Source organism: Fusarium oxysporum, chromosome XII (assembly GCF_013085055.1).
Source record: "Fusarium oxysporum Fo47 chromosome XII, complete sequence".
In the NCBI taxonomy this organism is placed as follows: domain Eukaryota; kingdom Fungi; phylum Ascomycota; class Sordariomycetes; order Hypocreales; family Nectriaceae; genus Fusarium; species Fusarium oxysporum.
Window position 1 is genome coordinate 877,379 of NC_072851.1, and position 24,072 is coordinate 901,450.

The 24,072-nt window shown below is 23.2% G+C and overlaps 2 protein-coding genes across 2 annotated transcripts; one reads left to right on the forward strand and one right to left on the reverse strand.

Annotated features, from left to right (window-relative positions):
* Positions 1–20,733: 20,733 nt before the first annotated feature.
* FOBCDRAFT_254493 (Endonuclease/exonuclease/phosphatase) lies at positions 20,734–21,732 on the reverse strand (the record flags this gene model as incomplete). The annotated part of the gene is made up of 3 exons (XM_031193517.3): positions 20,734–20,866; positions 20,925–21,203; positions 21,257–21,732. The coding sequence occupies 3 exons, from the start codon at positions 21,730–21,732 to the stop codon at positions 20,734–20,736; spliced, it is 888 nt and encodes a 295-aa protein (XP_031030138.3).
* Positions 21,733–22,460: 728 nt separating this feature from the next.
* On the forward strand, positions 22,461–24,066 carry FOBCDRAFT_245871 (histidine phosphatase superfamily; the record flags this gene model as incomplete). The annotated part of the gene is made up of 4 exons (XM_031193518.2): positions 22,461–22,626; positions 22,673–22,806; positions 22,860–23,008; positions 23,058–24,066. The coding sequence occupies 4 exons, from the start codon at positions 22,461–22,463 to the stop codon at positions 24,064–24,066; spliced, it is 1,458 nt and encodes a 485-aa protein (XP_031030139.2).
* Positions 24,067–24,072: the final 6 nt, after the last annotated feature.

The window sequence follows — 24,072 nt, forward strand, 5'->3', positions numbered from 1 at the left end:
GTCAAGTCATGATTTGACTATAGTCTGACTAATTCCCAACACTGCTTAATAGGTATTTTAACTTTTAAATGTTTAATTATAATTCTAACTATATTAACTATCTTAAAGTGGCTTTTAAGTATTATAAAAACTATTTTTGAGGTAATTTATAAATTTAATTTTAAGATATCTTATTATTTTATTTATTTTTATATTAATTACCTTTAATATATAGTTTTTAAAGATAATTAATAGTATAATTTATATATATATAATAAGTATATTAATTATAATTTTAATTATATAACTTCTTAAACTTATATATCTTTTTTCTAAAAAGATATTCTTTTTACTTTTTTTCGTATCAATTTTATAATTATAATAGTATTATATAAAAGAAAATATATTTATAAGTAAAAACAGTAAGTCAAGGTTAACCTCTAAGAGGATATTATAATAGTTCTTAGATAGGAAATTTAGGTAAGTTTAATAATATAATATTAACTAAAGGTTAAAAAAGAAAAAACTATTTCATAAGGTAATTTTAGGAAAAAAGGGTGGTTTAAAGTTAAATTATTAGTATCACTTAATTAATCACTAATTAGCCTAATTTTTAGACACCTAATAAGATAAGAAGTAAGGCTAAGATAATATTATTTCTCTTTTTTTAAATAGCTATTTATAGCTATTAAGCTATATATAATAATATATTTAAAGACACCTAAAAGTAAAACTTTTAATACTCTAATTAAATAGTTTTATTACTTAATGTCTTAGCCTTAATTTAAGTAAGATAAAAAATATTCCTTTCTTCCTTTTAGTTTTTTCTCTTTTTTCTTTTTTATCTTTTAATACATTTCTTAAATAGTAATCTTTTCCCTTTCTTAAACTACTAATTTTTTACTAGTTTTATTAAATCTATTTTTATATATAAGGTTTATTAATTATATACTATATTATATATATTTAGTTAATAGTGGTTAATTCAACCTTTACTAATTAACTTATATAAAGATTAACCTAATTCCTTTATAAAACCTTATCTTTACCTTATATTTATCTTTACTTCTATATAAGAGGGAGGATACAGAGTATCTATTTGGTCTCAATAATTATATTCTTAAGCCACTCTTTACACCAGGCTAAGTTACCTATAAATATAATAAGGAAAGCTGCCTCTTTTGCCTCAAGAGATTAGTCTTACTATAAGGCTTTTTCTAGCTTTTCTAACCTAAATAGCTTTCTAATTAGCTAGGTTAAAGATATTATATTACCTAGGTAATCTAGATTTATATAACTAATTAAGCTAATTAGGCTATATTTAAAGATAAATACTTTAATTAGGCTTAATTTACCCCTAAGAGAGAAGTTTATTTTAATAGCTTTAGCTATTTTATATAATATATAATATTTTTTATTTTTAGCTTCCTTTAGTATTAATCTAATTATATTAATAAGATTATAATTAGTTATATAATAGCCTTAATTAGGCTATAGGCTATTATATATAGGTATTATATTAATAGCTATAATTAACATTAGTAAGTATAATTAGAAGAAAGGAAGTTAATTTAGGGAATATACTTAAAGTATAGTAGATGATAGGCTAGGCATAATATATTTTAAAGGTTATTTAAAGACTAATCCTTTGAGTAGAATAGAAAAAAAAAGGTAACCTAACTGCTAAAAGCTGGCATTAATACTACCTAGTTAAGGCAGTAATTATACTATTAATATAAATAAACCTTATATAATTTTAGATTCTATAATAATAGCATACTATAAGGGTCTTACTATATAAGCCTTAATAAAAAAGTTAAAAAGCTTAATAACCTTATATAAGGCTAATAATAAGGGAAAAATAAAATAAATAAAATAAAAAGAAAATCTTATTTTTATTTTTATTTTAAGATACTTTATATCTTATAATATCTTTTAATTCTTTTAATACCTTTTTATATTATTATATCTCTTATTTTAGTATTTTTGTTTTTAAGTTAAAATTATATTTTAATAATCCTAATATTAATAATAATATTTATTCTCTTAAAAATATATTTATAATTTTTTTTATTTCAACTTAAGTTAATATTCTTATTATAGTAAGGCAGGCTAGAGTTATAAGCTATATATAGTATTAAATCCTATGGTTAATTAATCTCAATTAATTTATAAATTATTATATTTTAATAGAAGCCTTAAGATAATAAATAATAATTAGGCTAACTTTTATATTTAATTTAATATTATTAATTAGATTATTTATTAAGTTAATAATAATAATAACCTAATTTCTAATATAAAAGATTATCTTATTTTAATTAAGGCTACTTAAAAGCTATATAAGATATAAAGTTAATAATAATTATAACTTATATTAATAAGTATAAGATCTTAGGTATTAAAAAAATAAATTAACTAATATTTATTTCTTAATAAGTATTATATAAAATAAAAATATTAAATTATAACCTAAAGTTATTTAATTTTATTCCTTATACTATAAGTTTCTTATAATAAAAAGAGCATTTAGCCAGCTAAGGATAGGGGAAATATCCTTTTTATACTTATAGATTAAGGCTACTTACTTATTTAATGAAATCTTAAGGTTTAAGGCGGTAGCTATATAATCTACTAAGACTTAATCTTAAGGTTATTGTATTTTTTAATATAATTTATTTTCTTATTATTAGCCTTATATAAGACTATTAAGCTTTTTTAACTTTTCTATAAAGGCTTAAATAGTAAGACCCCTATAGTAGGCCATTATTATAAAATTCAAAATTAAATAAGGTTTATCTGCCTTAATAGCATAATTACTACTTTAACTAAGTAGTATTAATATTAATTACCTCTTAGCAGCTAGGTTAACCTATCCTACCTAAAGGACTAAGATAATACCACGCCTAGTCTATTTATTATACTTCCTCTTAAAGGTTAGTTAGACCTTAACTAAGTAAGAAATTAAATATAAACTTATAAGTATATTCCCTAAACTAACTTCCTCTTTTAATTATACTTACTAATATTAATTATAGCTCTTAATATAATATTATATAATAGCCTATAGCCTAATTAGGGCTATTATTTAACTAATTATAATTCTTTTAATATAATTAAATTAATATTAAAATAGGCTAAGGGTAAAAATTACTATGTATTATATAAGATAGCTAAAGCTATTAAGGTAAACTTCTCTTTAAGAGGTAAAATAGCTCTATTTAAATATAGCCTAATTATTTTAATTAGTTATATAAATCTAAATTACCTAGGTAATATAATATCTTTAACCTAGCTAATTAGAGAGCTATTTACATTAAAGAAGCTAAAAGAAGCCTTATAATAAGGCTAGTCTCTTAAGGCAGAAGAGGCAGCTTTCCTTATTATATTTATAGGCCTAAACTTAGCCTAGTATAAAGAGTGGCTTAAGAATGTGATTATTAAGGCCAAATAGGTACTTTATATCCTCCCTCTTATATAGAAGTAATAGGCTGGTTATAATCTAAGACTATAAGAGCAAAGCTAGGACAGGGAGTTTATGCATAGCGTTCTGAGAAAACGCAGGGTAAAGGCGGGGTTTAGAAATTTAAAGGAATTAGGTTAACTTCTATTAATTAAATGCACGTCGTGGGGCATATAACTAATCAACCTTATATATACGAATAAATAAAGTAAAATTAGTAAAAAAGCAGTGGTTTAAACTGGGTTAGTATAGTATATAATACCTTATATTATATTATATTAAAAATAAATACCTTATTTTATTATCTTAGTTTAATACCTTTGGCTTTATTTTATATATTACTAAATAGGTATTTTAACCTTTTAATAAGTTTCTTATTTTAATTAGTTTATTTTTAGCTAGTTCTTAGTTTACATTATAGCATAATTAAATTTATATTACTTAATATGCCTCTTAGAAGTGATATTTATCTAATAATAAGATTATCAAAACTACTTTAATAATAGCCTATAATAACTTTACTTCTAAGATATTTAAAGCCTTAAATTACCTTAAGTATTATTATTATTATAAGGCCTAATCTTATTCTTTTAAGGCTATAAATAGCTTTTAAAAGTGTACTAGACATAATTTATATTAGCTTTATTAATCTTTTATATTAAGTTAATAATACCTAAGGAGGTGGTTAACATTAATAAGAAGCTCTTTAGTAAGATTAATAAATCTAAAAGTAATAAGAAGTCTATAAGAAAGGGTAATATAATAGTTAAAAAATTAAATTTTAATAAGTTTATTAGATTTAATTAAAGGTTTATAATATCTCTAATATAGGTAAGTTTTATATTTATAAATCATTCTTATAATTATAACTTTAATTACTTTTCTTAATAGTAATTCATTTTATAGCCTTTAGGCCTAAATTTTATAAGTTATATTTCCTTATCCTGTAATTTTATTTTCTTTGATATAATTTAAATTTAAGATTTTAAGTTTTTCTTTTTAATTTTACTTTTTTATTTTCTTTAATTATAAATACTATAAGATATACTTATTATATTTTCATCCCTTATTTAAACTACTAATTATACTAGATTTAATCTTATATATACGGGTAATTAGTTATATACTATACTATATATAGTGTATTAATAAAGCTACTTATAACTTTAGGTTAAGTTAACTTTTACTAACTAACTTATATAAAAATTAACTTAATTCCTTTAAATTTGTATAAAATCCTGCCTTTACCTTATATTTATCTAACTTTATATATAAACTCCCTATCCTTATTTTTTGAGGAGTAGCTCCCCCTTAGTAATAATAACCCTTTCAGATATATTAAAAAGCTACTTTTTATATATAATTAATAAACTTATAAAGGCAGTAAGAAAGGGTATTTAATTTAACTAAAAGTAATAACCTTCTCTTAGGCCTTTATTTAAGTCTTTATATCCTAATAGCTTAAAATTAATTTAATTTAGATTTATTGAATTAATATAATACCTTTAATTTTTATAATTAATTAATTAAATTAAGTTATAATTAAAAATAATTATTTTAATAAGGTTAAATCTATATCTTAATAAAAAGGTCTTTCTAATAATAATTATTCCTATATAAATCTCTAAGTTCTTTTTATTAGTTATATTTAAAATAGGCCTAATAGCTAAATAAAAGTAATAGCTAGTTATATAATAAATATAATTATATAATTATAGGCTATTTTATTTAATAAGTATAATTACATAATTATTAGCTAGTTTATATAATAAGTATTAAGGTAATATAGTTATTATGCTATTAATAAAAAGGGTTAAAAGCCAGGTTAAGAAATTTACTTAGTAGAAGTATAATTAATACACTAGGCATAATATATTCTAAAGGTTAATTAAAAAGTAGTCTTTTAGTTAGGATAAAGAAAGAACGGTAACTTAACTGCTAAGTGCTAATATTAATACTATCTAGTTAGGGTAATAATTATATTATTAAGGCAGATAAACCTTATATAATTTTATATTCTATAATAATAGCCTGCTATAAGGGTTTTATTATTTAAGCCTTTATAGAAAAATTAAAAAGCTTAATAGCTTTATATAAGGCTAATAATAAGAAAAAAAGAATATATTTTATTTAATATATATTTATTATATTTATTATATTAACCTTTTTATTTTATAAGTCATTATAGCTTCTTATTAATATATTTTTTATTTGTAATATATAATTAACTTAATTACCTGTATTCTCTTTAAATCTAAGTATTAATAGTAATTTAAAAACTAATTAATTCCTCATTTTATAAGGTTCTAAAAGGCTAATATAAGACATATTATAAAGTTTTAAGCTCTAATTTAAAAGTACTAGCCTATAAGCTTAATAATTAATCTTTTTTATTATTTAAATAAATTATTAGATCTAAGTATTAGTTTTTTTTTCTTCTTTAAGTTAAAGGTTTTTTATAAATAATATAAACTCTTTTTTTTTTTACTTACTATTAGCCTTGTATAAGGCTATTAAGCTTTTTAATTTTTCTATAAAGGCTTAAATAATAAGACCCCTATAGCAGGCCATTATTACAGAATCTAAAATTATATAAGGTTTATCTGCCTTAATAGTGTAATTACTGCCTTAACTAGGTAGTATTAATACTAGTTACCTCTTAGCAGTTAAGTTATCCATCCTTCTTCCTTTATCTTACCTAAAGGATTACTCGTTAATTAATCTTTATAATATACTACACCTAGTCTATTTATTATAAAGTAAGTTTCCTAACCTAGCTTTTAACCCTTCCTGCTAATAATATAATAACTATACTGCCTTAATGCCTTTTATATAAGGTAGCTTATAGCTATGTAATTATACCTACTCTATAACTAGCTATAACCTTAATCTAGTTATTAGGCCTACCTTAAATATAGCGAGTAAAAAAGAACTTAAAGAGATTTATATAATAATAGCTATTATTAAAAAGAACTTCTTATTAAGATATAAATCTAACCTTATTAGGATAGCTATCTTTAATTATAGCCTAGTTTAGTTAATTAGTTATATAAATTAGAGGCATTATATTAATTTAATTAATTTAAATTAACTTAATTTTAAGCTATCAGGTCTTAAGGACTTAAAAAGAGGCCTAACAGAAGGTTATTCCCTTTGTTTAGACTAGGTAGCCTTCCTTACTGCCTTTATAGGTAACTTAATTATATATAAAAGGTGGCTTTTTAATATATCTTAAAGGGTTATTACTATTAAGGGGTAGCTACTCCTAAATTAATAAGGGGAGTTTATATATAGAGTTTTAAGATAAATATAAGGTAAAAGTAGGGTTTAGAAATTTAAAGGAATTATATTAATTTTTATATAAGTTAATTAATAAAATTTAAATTAACTTAAAGTTATAATTTTATTAATTAAATATATATAATAAGGTATATAACTAATTAACCGTATATATAAAAATAAATAAAGTAAAATTAATAAAAAAGTAGTAATTTAAACTAAGGATAAATAATATAATAAATTGTTTTTTTTAATAGGCTATATGAATATACTTAAATTTATAATACTCAGCTTATTTTTAATTATATTTACCTAGTATTAAGATAATTTCTCATAAAGTTTATATATTAATTATATTCTTACTTAGACTTTTAAGACCTTTTTTTTAGTATTATTATTCTTAGTAATATAATAGAACTTAGGTTTAAATCTTATTAGGGTTTAATTTAAAATATTCCTAATTATTATACTTATTATTAGGTTATATATTAAAAAGTTAAAATACCTATTAAGTAATATATAAAGTAAAGCTAAAGGTACTAAAATATAATAATAAAATAAGGTATTTATTTTTAATATAACATAATATAAGGCATTATATATTATATTAAAAAGTTTAGTAACCTTAATATTAAGTTTTAGTATATTATATAATTACTGCCTTAAATCTTAAGATCTAATTAACTAAGTAGCCTTAATTTATAAGTATAAAAAAGATATTTTCTTTATCCTTAGTAGGCTTAATACCTTCTTTATTATTACCTTCTTTAAATAATTATTAGTAAGGCTTTAACCCTAAAAGGCTATATTAAAATAAGCTAAAAACCCTTAATTTTATTATAAAATTTATTATTATATAATTATTATTAATAGTAATTAATTAGGCTAGAATTATTTAATTATAATAATGAATTATTATATAATTAGCCTTTTAATATAAATTAATACTATTAATATTAAAGAGATCCTAAGTTTATATTTATTTTTTAATTATTATAAGATTAAAAAAAAAACCTATTATATATTAATAAATTATAATTAATATAATTAGTTAATCTTATAATCTTTAATTACTAAGTATAGCTTTATAGTATTATATAAAATATATTTATTATATATATATTATAGGCTAGATAGAGGTGTTAAAAGATTTAGCTAATGACTTAAAATAATGTTAAAGTGTATTAAAATAATAATAGGCCTTTATTAATAGTACTATATTAGGTAGTAATAATAGTCTATATTAAGAATAATTTATAAAGTTAAAATATATAATTAAGCTAATTAAATTAATAGTATATATATTTTATTATATGAATTAAGAGTTATTATAAGATAAAGGAGGGGAAATAAGGGAGAAAAAAGGGGGAAAAAGGTAAATTAAGAAAAACAGCTTTTAGTATTTAGGGAAAAACTATAAATATTAGTAAACTTATACTAGCTTAATAGGTTAATAATAGATTAAAATAAGTTATAAGATACTATAATAAGAGAAATATAAGTTAAGGATAAATATAGTTAGATAATACTTAGGATAAGTTATACTTAAATTGTATTATTTTTAATAATTATAGCTAAATAAGTTAATTCTTACTAATAAAACTATATAAGTAATATCTAAGGGTTTATTTTATTTTTTAGTTTAACTATTTATATATAAGTAAAAAGTTATAAATAGCTTTTATTTAACCTTTAAATAGAAATAAACTTTAAATTAAAACTAAATAATAAAAGCTAATTCTTAATTAAATATTATACCTTAAGGTGCCTTAAAGATAAGCTTTAATGTATTACGAAAAAGCTTAATAAGTTTAAATATATTAACTATAACTAAGATAATAAAGAATTTAATAATTTTTATAAGTTTGTTTATAATAACTAATATTATATTAATTTTTTTACCTTTGAAATAAACTAAGGGTACTTTTATAATATAGTTTATAAATATCTATTTAAAAGGTCTTAAGGGAATTAATAGGCTTTTAGACTTTTTATATAATTTATATCTTTTATAGGTTATTCTTAGTAAATAAGATAAGTTTATATATATTCTTTAATATCTTACTTAAGACCTTCTTATTATAACTTTTACTATAAGAGCTTAAAAGTCCTTTTTAACTTAAAGTATTTTATAAGCTTATTATTATAATATATCTTTAATAGCTTATCTTTTGATTTAAGACTTTTAGGTATATATAGCTTATTTTTAAATTAAAAAAGGTTATTTTTAACCTTTTACTTACTTAAAACTTACCTCTTATAAGTCCTTATAGTATTTTACTTTAAGGCTAAGATTAAGGTATTATATAAATAAGTTAAGATAAGTATTTCAGTTTAAACTACTATTTATTTACTAATTTTATTAAATTTATTCTTATATATAAGGTTAATTAGTTATATACCTATTATTATTATTTTTTTCCTTGCCGTCAGCCTTGTGCGAGGCCATCGAGCTTTTTAACTTTCTACAAAGGCTTAAACAGTGAGACCCCTATAGCAGGCCATCATCGTAGAATCCAAAATCATATAAGGTTCATCTGCCTCAATGTGTAAGTTAGTTGGCGAAAGTCAAATTGACCTGAAGTCATGACTAGCCTCCATCAATTGAATGCACGTGGTGGGGCACGTGACCAATCAACCTTGCGTACGAGAACAGATAAAGTGAAATCAGTGAAAAAGCAGTGGTTTAAACTGGGATATACCTATTATATATATTAATTAATAGAGCTAGTTACAACTTGAGGTTAATTTAATTTTTATTAATTAACTTATATAAAAGTTAACCTAATTCCTTTAATTTTAACTTCAATAGAGTTTCTATAAAACCCTGCCTTTACCTATATTTATCTTAGAATGCTATATATAAACTCCTTTTCCTAGTTTAAATTACTGCTTTTTTACTAATTTTACTAGATTTATTCTTATATATAAGGTTAATTAATTATATATTATATTATATATATTTAATTAATAAAGTTATAACTTTAGGTTAATTTAAACTTTAATAATTAACTTATATAAAAGTTAACCTAATTCCTTTAATTCTAACTTTAATAGAATTTCTAAACCCTGCCTTTACCCCTTATATTAGTCCTTTAGGTAAGATAAAGAAAGAAAGGTAACCTAACTGCTAAAAAGTAACTAGTATTAATACTACCTGGTTAAGGCAGTAATTATAGTATTATGGCAGATAAACCTTATATAATTTTAAATTCTATAATAATAACCTACTATAGGGGTCTTATTATTTAAGCTTTTATAAAAAAGTTAAAAAGCTTAATAGCCTTATATATGGCTAATAAGAAGAAAAAAAGTAAAATAAAAAATAAAAAATTACTTATTTTATTATAATTAGAAAACTTAGTATTTAATATTAATAGCTTTTATTTACATTATATTATATAATATTAATTAATATAAATCTAATAGCTACTTATATAAACTTTATATAATAATATATTATATTTAATATTACTTTAATACATATTAATAATAACTAAGATATAAATAATATATTAAAAAGTAGTATTAACCCTAATATTACTTAGTTATATTAGTAAATAATTAATATAATTATTATATTAAATAATAAATTATTATCTTTTTTTTTTTCCTTTTTTTTCCCCTTATTATTAGCCTTATATAAGGCCATTAATCTTTTTAACTTTTCTATAAAGGCTTAAATAATAAGACCCCTATAGCAGGCTACTATTATAGAATTTAAAATCAGATAAGGTTTATCTACCTTAATGGCATAATTACTGCTTTAACTAATTAGTATTAATGCCAGCTCTTAGCAGCTGGGTTAACCTTCTTCCTTTATCCCGCCTAAAGGACTGGTCTTTAAACGACCTTTGAAACCTTCTGGTCACACTTGCTGACATCAATCATAGCCACTGACACGATGCTACGTAACAGCCAAATACTTAGTTATAAAAAGATATAAAAGATCTTAAGTAGTAGAATTAAAGGCTTATATAAAGAATATTAAAATAAGCTTTAATATATATTTAGAATTCCTAATATATTACCTAAAAGAAATAGTAGATATATAAAGAAATTAAATTAATAAAAGATAAGTTATTTAATAAAGAACTTAAATAAATTTACTAAGATATTACTTAATAAGAAGAAGAAATATCTTAATATAAGTAAAATATCTTTAAATAGTTAACTAAGTAGTAGTTATAAAAATAGTTAATATAAACTAAAAAGGAAAAAGGAAAACCTCTTATTAGAGAAAATAAAGTAAATATTATTTTAGATTATAGAGTAAAAAAAATAAAAGCTATTTATTAATAAAAACTAGTTTTTTAAAGTAAACACCTTAATAATCTTAACTATATAAGAAGTAAATATAATATAAACTACTTATAGGGAGAAGGCATATATTATTTATAATAAAATAATACATAAGTAAAGAAATAAAGGAAAATAAACTTTTTAAAAAAGCTCTAAGAATAATAATAAATATAAAATAATATACCTACCTAAAACTAAAAGTTAAAATTAAAAGTATATAATTAAATATATTTATAAATAATAAAGCTAGTATATACGTTATTCCCCTTAAAATAAATAAAAAACTAAGGCTATTATAAAAAGTTAATAAAGAAACCTTTATAATAAGAAGTAGAAAAAGATATACTTATAATTATAAGGATAGAATTATAAGTAAAAAAGTTAATTATCTTAAAGTATTCATTAATAAAAGAAACTAAGGTATTAACTTTAACATTATCCTAATATAAAGGTATAGCCTAGTACTTAGATACTTATAGCTATTATATTATATATTAATATCTTATATTATTTATTAATATAATTTAATATAAATTAGTTTTTTTATTTAAAACCTAATTTATTATGTATTAATAACTCTTACTTAGAATATATTATATTAATAACTAGGTAATATTATACTATTAAAATAAAAAGTAATACTAGCCTGGTACTTCTTTATATTCAATTACCTCTTAGTGCCATAGAATTAATAATAAAGCTTTAATAGCTTTATATTATTATTAATACTTTATAAGCCTATGTAATTAAATATCCTTTTAAAACTATTAGCAAAGTTAGTAATAAATAAAACTTAGGTAAAGTATTTAAATCCCTTAAGTTAAAACCTTTTAAAGGATAGGTAGCTAATATAATCCTATTCCTAACCTAAATACAGGCGTATTTCTACTTTATAAGAATAAGCTAACTATCTCTATAAAGAAACTCTTATATGTTATAAGCTTAATTTAGGGAAAAGCAAAGGATTAGTTTAACCCTATCCTAAGAGACTTCCTTAAAAATAAAAAAGATATATAAGATTAAGATACCTAGAATATCTTTAGAAATTAGAATAACTTTATATAAGCCCTTAAAGATTCCTTTAGAGTAATTAATAAAAAATAATAAGCTGCAGTAGAATTATTTATATTTAAATAATATAAGTCCTATATAGCTTACTTTACTAAATTCTAATAGTTATATCTAAAACTAAATAGAATAATAAAGCCTTAATAGAAATCTATTATAAAGGATTAAAAAAAGAAGTTAAAAATAAATTATACCTAGCTAATAAACTTAGAGAAGGTCTTATAATATATATTATTATAATAATTAAGATTAATAAATGATAATATAATATTAAAAAGTAAGAGTAAACTATAAATAAGGTAATAATTTTAACCTATATTAGACTAACTAGTGATATAATAATAATAACTAAAGTTAGTTTTAAAAATAAGGATAATAATAAGGTAATTAATTAAATAATAATATATATAATATATAGCCAGGACCTATGATACTTAAAGCTATCTAGCTAGGTAATAAATACTACTAGTAAGATATATTCAAGTATAAATATTATAATTATAATTAGTTTAGATATATAATATATAATTACTTAGAAACTAAAAGAGCTAGGGACTTAAATTAAGGTAAATAGACCCTAGGATTAACTAAATACTAGGATCTCTTAATGGCTATATATATATAAATAGTAAGTATATACAGATTAGGATATAATATAGAACTCTGTTCTTACTTAGGAGAAAGCCTAAGGGAAGTAAAAGAAAAATAAGCAGAGTAAGATATAAGAGAATAAGTAAAGATTTAAAAATACTATAAAGCCTTATAATAAGTATAATAAAACTATAATACTAAAGAAGAAATAAAACAAAAGAAGAAATAATCGAAAAAAGAAAAGTAATAAGATCCTAAGTATAATAAATAAAAAAAATAAAAGATAATAAGAAAATAAATAAAAAGATGCCTTGGAGAACCTTAGATTCTTAGAGTTATTAGAAAGGAAAGAATAACCCCCCTTAAGGAAGGAAAATAAGCCTAACTATTTTAAATACTAAATAATATTCCTATAAAGATTATTCTTTAATAAGATAAATTAACTCTTATAGTAGATATTAAAAAGAGATATACTACTAGGTATAAAGCACCTAGGTTTATTAAAACAATACTCTAATAGAAAGAAGAACCTATTAAATAAGAATAAAAGGCAGAAACTAAAGTATATACTTATTATTATTAAAGTCCTTAAAGTATAAGATATAAAGGAGGCATAGTATAATTAATTAGATAATACTTTTATAAAAAAGATAAATAACTTAAGAATAAGTAGATATGTCCTTATAAACTATTATATAGTAGAGTAAGAAAAAGAATATACTTATATTACCTAAAGATAGGTGTATTGAAGGAGCAGAGGAATACAGAAATACTAAGGAAGTTGAAGAAATATATATTAGAAGCTTATTACTAATATAATACTATAAACTTATTATATTAAGAATAATAGTTTAATAAAAATACTAATATTAGGATATTTCTAATAAATCCTTACTATAAGGATATCTTATAGGTATTATATAAATACTACTAATATAAGTACTATTAATAAAATAAGGAAGATAATAATTATTTATTAGTAATAATACTTAACATACCTAATAATTGCGTATATTATAAATAAAAGATATATAAATACTTAGTATATTACTAATAGATTTATAAAATAAAAGAATTACTAATAGGAAATAAGTACTTTTAGTAGCTAATTAAAAAAGGTAAAAAAGAGTTTAACGAAGTAACTTAAGAAAAATATAGCTATAAGAAAGTTAAAATTATAAAATAGTACTAAGAATAAATTACTAATAAATAATATAACTACCTAATAAAATTACTATTAGTTAGTAATATAAGTTTAAATACTATTAAAGAATTATAAGGCTAATAAGAAGCTAATAGACTTTACCTATATAATATTTTTATAAAATTATAATAATTAAATAAGATTATAATTATAAGAAATATAAATAATAATAAGTTATTACTAGAGAAAGAGTATATATTTAAACTTATTAACCTTAGTAAAGTATTTAATAAGGTTTTAGTTAATAATAAATAATCTAAATAAATTTATATTAAATAAATAAGATATAAAATAAAAGAATATTTCTAATAATAACTATTTAATAAAGAATTTATTAATAACTACCTTAATAGAAAAGGATATAATAATAGTAATTATAAATAAATATATTAAGATATATTAGGAAAGATTATGAACTATTTATAATAAAGTATTAAATAAGTAAAAAATAGGAATAAAAATAACGTAATTTAATAAATACTCTAGGATTATATAAAGACTTAATATTAAAATGCCTAATACTAAAGGTTTAATTTAAGAGATTATAATTAAATACTTAGACTAATTATACAGCTGAATAAAACTTTATTAACCTAAAAATAATCATATAGCTAAAATTACTATAAAGAAAGAAAAAAGACTTATACTTATTATAAAATATAAAAGGATAACTCTTTAAGTATAATACTAGAATTATAAATTAAGAGATTAATTACCTTAAGGTCTTTATCTACGGAAAGAGTTAAAGAAGAGACTTTAATATCCTTCCCCTAGATAAGAAAAGTAATATCCTTCTTAATATAAAATAAGTATAAGTAAAAAACCTATATATTAACTAGAGGAGTAACTTAATTACCTTTGCTAGTAATACTAGTAGTAATAAGAAAATAATTATAATAAATAATAAGAGATTTTAAACCCTAATTAGAGGGTTAAAAGGAAAAATATAAAATAAAGAATTTAGTACTTCTAATAAGAGTATAATATAAATATGTAAGAGGTAAGAAATAATAAAATTATTAGATCTAAGCTTTCCTTAAAATATAATTATATAACCTAAATAAAAAATTAAAATATTAAAAGAAATTAAAAAAAGAAAAAGAATACTAAAATAGACTGAAGAATATTTTAAAAGGATATTATGTTTATAAGAAGTTATTTAAAAAAGAACTTAAAATAAAGATAATATAATATAGTTACTAAAATTATAAAATATAGCTTAAAATAAATAATTTATTATTTTAGAAAATTTATAACCTTGATAAAAGAAAACTTATTACCTTAAGAAAATACTTAGAAATAGAATTAATAAAAGGAAATCTTAATATATTTATATTATTTATAGGATTTTTAATAATATTTATTCTTAAAAAGAATAAGAAATTATAACTTATTACAAACTATAAGAAGTTAAATACTCTTATAATTAAAAATAAGATTTTATTTCTATTTATTACTAAACTTAAAGACTACCTAGAAGGTAGATATATCTGTATTACTTTAGACCTTAAGAGAGCTTATAACCTAGTTCATATTAAGGAAAGAAAGAAGTAAAAAATAATATTTAAAACTAAGTTTTAACTCTTTAAATATTTAATAATACTATTTAGATTTATTAAAATACTTATAAGAGTTTAATAGATAAATAATAATATATTTTAATAATATTTAAATATTTTTATAATATACCACTTAAATAATATCTTAAGTTTTCTTAGATAATAAAAAAGAATATAAGGAATATATTTATAAGGTCTTAAAAGCCTTATAAGATATTAACCTATTAATAAAACTAGAGAAAAATTACTTTTATATAAAAGAAGTAAACTTACTAGGATATATTATTACATTAGGTAAAATTAAAATAAAATATAAAAAAGTCTTAGTAATAATAAATTAATTAAAACTTATTATAATTAAGAAAATATAAAGCTTTTTAGGCTTTATGAATTATTTTTAATAATTTATTTAAGGACTTTATTTAATAAAATTATAAATCTTCTTATAGAATTAACTAAGAAAGAAAAAAGAATTATTTAATTACTAGAAGCTAAGAATATATTTAAGTAATTATAATATGTTATCCTTAATAAACCTATATTAATTATATTTAACCTTAATAAGAAAGTAAAACTAAATATTAACTTATTAGACTTTATATTAAAAGAATAAATAAGTTAATATAATAACTAAGGTAAGTTATAGTATATTATATTTTACTTATATAAATTATATAAACTAAAAGTTAATTACCTTACTAGTAATAAAGAGTTCTTAGTAATTATTAATCACTTTAAAGAATTTAAATATTACGTTATACAAAGTACAAATCAAATTAAGATTAATATTAACTTTTAAAATGTTTTATATTTTATTATAATATAAGAGCTTAACTAATAATAATTATATTATCTTGTATTAAATACTTATATAAGCTTAACTTTATAATTATTTATAAAAAAGGCTTAGATAATAAATAAGTATATATAATTACTATACTAATAATTTAATTATAATACTAATATACTTAAGATAAAAGAATAACTCTTAGAAAAAAATTAAAAAGGAAAATACTAATTTACTTAACTAATATAAATAATAAAATAAATATAAATAGCACTAATAAAAGAAATCCCAGAAAATAAAATATATAACTTTCTTTATAAATTCTACTTATACTTATTTATATAAATACCAAGAAGTTATTAAGACCCTTAAATTATTACTATAATAAGAATATAAGATATAAAGAATAAAAGTCAAAAGAAATAATTAAATAATATATCTTATATGTACAGATAGAGAATAATAATATAAACTATATAAAAAGCTATCCTAAGTATTATCTAATTATATTTATCCTTAACTTATATTTCTCTTATTATATTATCTTATAACCTAATCTAATTTATTACTAACTACTAAGCTAGACTTAGTCTACTAATATTTATAGTTTTTCCTTAAATATTAAAACCTTTTTTTCTTAATTTACCTTTTTCCCCCTCTTTCCCTCTTACTTCCCCTCTTTTATCTTATAATAGCCCTTAATTCTTATAATAAAATACTTATATTATTAAGTTAACTAACTTAATTATATATTTTAACTTTATAAATTATATCTAATATAAATTATTATTATTACCTAATATAATACTATTAATAAAAGCTTATTATTATCTTAACATATCTTTATCTTATTTTAAGTAATTAATTAGGTCTTTTAATATCTTTATTTAGCTTATAATATATTTAATAAGAAATATATCTTTCTTAATATTAAGGAATTATATATAATAATTAAAGATTATATGATTAACTTATTATATTAATTATAATTTATTAATATATTTAAAAGTTAAAATACTAATCTAATAATATATAAATTAAAGCTAAAGGCCTTAAAGTAAAATAATAAAATAAGGTATTTATTTTTAATATTATATAATATAAGGTATTATATATTATATTAAAAAATATAATATAAATATAAAGAAAATATTTTTCTTATCCTTAGAAGGCTAAGTACTCTCTTTATTATTATCTAATTAAGGTAATTACTATTAAGGCTTTAACCTTAAAAGATTATATTAAAATAAGCTAAGAACCCTAACTTCTATTATAAGATAAGCTATTATATATTTATTATCAATACTAATTAATCTAAGTATAGTTATTTAGTTTTAATAATTAATAATTATATAATAAATCTTTTAATAGATATTAATAGGCTTACGTTTAAATATATTCTTATTTTATATTTTTTTTATAGTATTATAAAAGTATAAGAAAATACCTATTATATATTAATAAATTATAACTAATATAATAAGTTAATCCTATAATCTTTAATTACTATATATAGCTCCTTAATATTAAGTAAGATATATCCCTTATTAAATATATTATAAGCTAAATAAAGGTATTAAAAGACCTAGCTAATTACTTAAAATAAGGTTAAGATATATTAAGATAATAATAAGCCTTTATTAATAGTATTATATTAGGTAGTAATAATAATTTATACTAGGTATAATTTATAAAATTAAGATATATAATTAAATTAATTAAATCTATAATATAAATATTTTATTATTAGAATTAAGGGCTATTATTAGGTAAAAGAGGAGAAATAAGGAGGAGAAAAGGGAAAAAAAGATAAATTAAAAAAAAAAAGGTTTAAGTATTTAGGGAAAACTTATAAATATTAATAAATTAAGGCTAGCTTAGTAAGTTAGTAATAAATCAAATTAGGTTATAAAATACTATAATAAGAAAAATATAAATTAAGGATAAATATAATTAGATAATACTTAGGTTTATTAATATATAATAAGTCTTTACTTATAATTCTATAATACTAAAAAAAATATTAACTTAGGATTTTTTAATATTTATATTATTAATTTATATTAAAAGGCTAATTATATAATAATTAATTATTATAACTAGATACTTATAACCTAATTAATTATTAGTAATAATAATTATATAATAATATATTTTATAATAAAAATAAGGGTTTTTAGCTTATTTTAATATAGCCTTATAAGGTTAAAGCCTTAGTAGTAACTACCTTAAGAAGGTACTAATAAAGAGGGCATTTAGCCTACTAAAAATAAGAGAAATATCTTTTTTATACTTATAGATTAAGGCTATTTATTTAGTTAAATCTTAAGGTTTAAGGTAATAGCTATATAATCTATTAAGACTTAATATTAAAGTTATTATATTTTTAATATAATATATAATACCTTATATTATATTATATTAAAAATAAATATCTTATTTTATTATCTTACTTCAATACCTTTAGCTTTACTTTATATATTATTTAATAGGTATTTTAACTTTTAAATAAAAACTATTAAAATACCTTATAAATACCTAATAACTCTTAAAGAATTTTTATTAATAATATTAAAAGGCAAAGGATTAAAGTTCAAAATCCTTAAACTAAGGGAAATCTAATTAATACCCTTAGGATTTAAAAAATAAAGCTTACTAAAAGCCTTATACTTATAATAACTTAGCTCTTTAGCTCACTTATCTTCTCCTTTAAGACCCTAAATACTATAATAAAACTTAGATATATAGTATTTCTTTATTTTATTTTTAGTCTTATAAATATAAGATAAATAACTAATATCTATAGTTATAAATACTTATAATATAGCTAACTCCTTATAAAGTTTTAATAAATCTTTACTAGCCTCCTCTTTATTTATATTTAGTTTTTTCTCTTAAGAAATTAGCTTTTTAATTAGAATTATTAGTAACTTAAATAAATAAATAAAGAAAATAATAAATAAGAAGATATTACCTTTATACTATTATAAGACTACCCTTAATAAATATACTTATTATATTATAAATAATCTATTATTATTAAGTAATTTCTTTAATATTTAAAATAATAAGAATATAATATATTAGTATGCTTATATAATACCTTAATACTTTTAGCTAGAAATTTATACTTTTTAGTTTTTTAATTAATACATTAGAAATATAATTAGATATTTTATTAGTAGTATATATTAATAGAAAAGTATTTAAGGATATAAGTTAAAACTAGTTAAATAAAAAACAAATTAGGCTTACTTTAAGGTCCTAAGGATAAGACCTAATAGAGGGGAAAGATTATATTATAACCCTAGTAGTTCTATTATATATACCTTATAAAAACTTATATAAGGTATTAGCCTCTTAGTAGCTATAAGCTAATTAGAACTAAATTACCTTATAAATAGGATTATAATAATTTAACTACCTTAGTAATCCTCTTAGCTTACTTTTAGTATATAAACTATATTTATTAGTACTTTTATAAATCTAGCCTATTAACTATTAATAAGACCTTTTTATATTAATAAGCCTAATATATATTACTTAATTATTAAGAGATATAATAATTAACTTACTTAGTATTAATACCTTATACTATTTATAAATATAAACCTACTATAGACTAGTTTCTCTGTTTAAAACCTAATTTATTATACTTAAAGAGCAGAGAGATTATATTATAACCTAATATATTTTAATATATATAAATAAGTATTTTATTTTCTCCTTTAATTAATATTTACCTATTTTATAATAAGTTAAATATATATTATTTAACTTATATAATAAAAAAGAAAAATTAAATTAACTTAGTTTAACTTATATATATGTTAATATACATATATATATTTATTTAATAGTAAATAAAGCTTATCTTACTAGCTATTAATAAACTATCTTTATATTAATAAGCCTAAATTATTTTACTTAATTATTAAGAAATATAATACTTTATACTACTTAGTATTATGCCTTATATTATCTATAAATATAAACCTAGTATAAACTAATTTACTAATTTAGAGACCTAACTATTATATAAATAATTAGACCCTTATAGCAGGTTATTATCATAGAAGTTAAAATTATATAAGGTTTATATGCCTTAATGGTATAATTACTACCTTAACTAAGCAGTATTAATACTAGCAGCAGGTCCACTCTAGCAGCTAGGTTAACCTTCTTCCTTTATCCTACCTAAAGGAATACCGCGCCTAGTCTATCTATTATAAAGTATGTTCTCTATTATATATTATATTATTAATATTTAAACCTTATAAAATATTATTTTTACAAATATAAAAAAAGCCTTTTTATTTTTTTTAAAAAAAACACTTTCTTTTAGATCTTAAAGATAGCTTTAAAAAGAGAATAACGAAAAACTAAGTAAAAGACATAATAAGAAGACTATAGAGTTAAGCAAGGCTAAGGCATTTACCTTGCCTAAGAAAACAGCCCGTTAGCAACAATGTCTTTTATTAAAGTCCTATCTCTTATTAAACTATGTAGACCAAGAAAACTCAACAAGCACAGGATTGTGATCTGAGAGAATATTCCCATCAGGCTGAACAAAAACTTTAGGAACATAGTTAAAACTCTTTGCAGTAAGTTTCACAGAGCTACCAGAGCGATAGCTGTACTCTTATTAGCATATTACAAGACATTGAAATGACAGTGAGAATGGTGACTTACAAAACCTTATCAACAATCTCACATGTGTTGTCAGCGGCAGGGACCTTGCATGGGTTTGCAGTTGCTCCAGCCGTGGGAAACTTGCCTCCCTGAATGAGCTGGACCCAAGAGTCGCTGAAGCCGGCAGCAGTCAGTTTGTTGATGCTTCGACCTGCGTTGGTCCATCTGTCATTGGTATCACCAGCCACAATGACGGCCCTGCCCTGGGAGTTCGCATTGATGTAGGCCAGGATCTGATCGATACCTGCAGAACGCGCATCGACATCACCTTGGTCGGAGCTAAGTGGCGGATGGTCAGTTTCCGTCCAATATGCATCAATCAACTAACGTACCCAGCATCAGCATGAAGGTTGTAGAGATCAACCTCAATGCCCTGAATCTTCATGCGCATGAAGCTGAAGCCCTTGGGGGTCAAACAATCGCCAGAGTTCAGGTTGCACTTGTTCCACTTCTTGCGAACAAGACCAGTCCAGTCATAGTTGGCGACAGTGTTGAGGCCATCACCAAAGGGAACGCCTCCAGAGGTAGGAGTACGGTAAGGATGGTTGTCAGTCGCATAGATGTAAGCATGATAGTTGAAGTCCTCTTGCATATGAACAATATCATACTTCTGGGTGGCAAGAACGGTTCCAATGAGGTTGGCGTTGGTTGCCTTGTCACCAGGAACTTCGTTGTTGTTGATGATAGCAGGAAGTCCAGCGACGTTGTAGGTAAGGAAGTTGAAGTTTCCAGTGGTCTGTCCCATGGAGAGACCACCAAGAGCGAGGGCGGCGGCAAGGAGCCGACTGGACATGGTGCGGATTGACATTTTTTCTTGGCTTGTTGGTGATCAAGACTGAAGCTATGATGTTGTCTTGAACTCACTGTCTATTTATGGGGAGAGCAACGTAAAGAGGAGAACAGCAAGTCCAAGCTTCATGAGCCGATCTGTCATGTTGCATCGTGATCAGCATAATACCTTCCTGTCAGGGGTTCAAAGCCGGACCTCGTGAAGTGATATCGCGGCTTCAAACTACAAAAGCGATTGTTGTCCGAAAAGTAGCTTCTTCTTTCCAACTTAATACACCGCGGCATATAGAGACCATCACATTTACACACTACGTCAGTGAGGCACGTAGATTAATTCTATTGTCTTACTGGTCTGATAGTGTTCTTGATGTGTTTCCGAATTTGGCAATTGGCCCGTCTTTACCGAGGTTTTGACTTTTCCACCAATGCATCGATGGATACCAAGCTTCTTAGCATTATGCGACCGAATAAGTTATTCCCCAGAGAACACGTGCTGTACTATCCCCTGCTAGACCCGTTCTTTATCGCGGCGCAGTTGATAGATCTCAATTGACAGCGAGCGGAAAGGCGGAAATAGAGAGTCTGGATGACATTCAGTCTATACAGAATTGGAGTTTAATTTCCGGGTCGAGCAAGGGCTGTCGTAGTTGTATATATTTCTCCTCATTGATGAACGTTGAACTTGACTCTTTGTCTGTCTATCAGTGCACTCATTCCCGAAGACCTTGATCCATTAACAGAGGCAAAATGAGAACCCCAATTGTTGCTGTCGCCTTGCTAGGCTCATCATGCTCCGCCCGCAGCGCAGGAGCCGGCACTTCGCTTGATCCCGTTCAAGGCGTTCTATTGCCCGATGGCGCGTCAGCAAAGAACCCTCTGGCCCATGTTGGAGCCAACGGCCCATGGCACATTGGTAGGTGGCATCGTGCCGGAGTTGAGTCTTTATCTAACAGATACAGGCGAGGACTTGACCGGAATATCCTCAGCGGTCCCAGAAGGATGCCAGGTCGACCAAGCTGCCTATGTGTCGCGGCACGGATCCCGCTATCCTGACCAGGGAGCTCACAATGGATGGCTCGAAATGGCTCGCCGTGTAAGAAATGATCAAGAACTTTGATCACGGAAAAAGGCTGACCAACAATTTAGTTCCGGGAGTCCAAGTACACTGCAACGGGACCTCTGTCTTTCATTCACACTTGGGAGAGCCCTCTCACCAACCCTGAGATCCAGATCGCTCAGCTGAGCAAGACTGGATACAAAGAGCTGTTTGATATGGGTTACACCATCAGAACCAGGTAGGAGCTTGATATTGTCAGCTTTTAAGATCTTAACTGACGCAAACAGATACCCTGATCTGTACCAGGAGGGCGAGGACTTTATCGTGTGGGCCAACAACTACACACGAGTTCTCCAGACCGCACAGCTCTTCCTTCACGGGTTTCTGGGAACCAATTCTTCCCTGGGAACAGTCGTTTCCGTGACCGGCAAAGGCGTCCCATCTCACCTTGGCGACACCCTTGCTCCGTCTGATATGTGCCCTACGTTCGTCGATGACAGCAGCAAGCAGCAGGACGAATGGCGTCAGCTATGGCTTCCAGGCTTCAAGAAGCGCTTGTCCAAGTACATCAAGGGCGACCTTCAACTCGACGATTCCACATGGAATGATTTCCCCTACATCTGTGGGTTTGAGTCGCAAATCACAGGCAAGCTTTCGCCATTCTGCGACACCTTCACCCAGAAGGAGCTGGAAGCATATGAGTATCAGCAAGATCTCAGATACTACTACGGTGTTGGACCCGCGACTAAGGTTGCTTCAAAGATGATGGTGCCTTTCCTTGAATCTCTCATTGAGCGTTTCGTTGCTGGTCCTGATACCACAGGTAAGGACTTTGATGGAAAGCCTTTCAAGCTCCCAAAGATCCTTATGAGCTTCTTGAATGACGGTCAGTTGAACGAGCTGGCTGTTGCTACTGGCGTCTTTGACAAGCAAGCTCCTCTTCCCCTGGATCGTATTCCCAAGGACCGTATTTGGCGCAGCTCCAACATCTCTCCCATGAGAGGTACCATCGCCTTTGAGCGTCTCAGCTGCGGTTCCAGCAAGGCTTACGGCTCGAAGAAGTTCGTTCGAATCCTGGTTAACGATGTCGTTTACCCAGTACCTTCTTGTCAGGATGGACCTGGAAAGTCATGCTCTCTGTCCAAGTACTCCAAGTTTACCAAGGACAGACTCAGGAAGAACGGCAACTTTGCCAAGCTTTGCAATGCGACTGACCCTGCCACTCCAAGCAAGGTTCTCGGAGCCAGTTTCTTCACGAACTTGGCGCAGTCGCACTTGCAGGCTGTTAAGCCCTAAATCGGG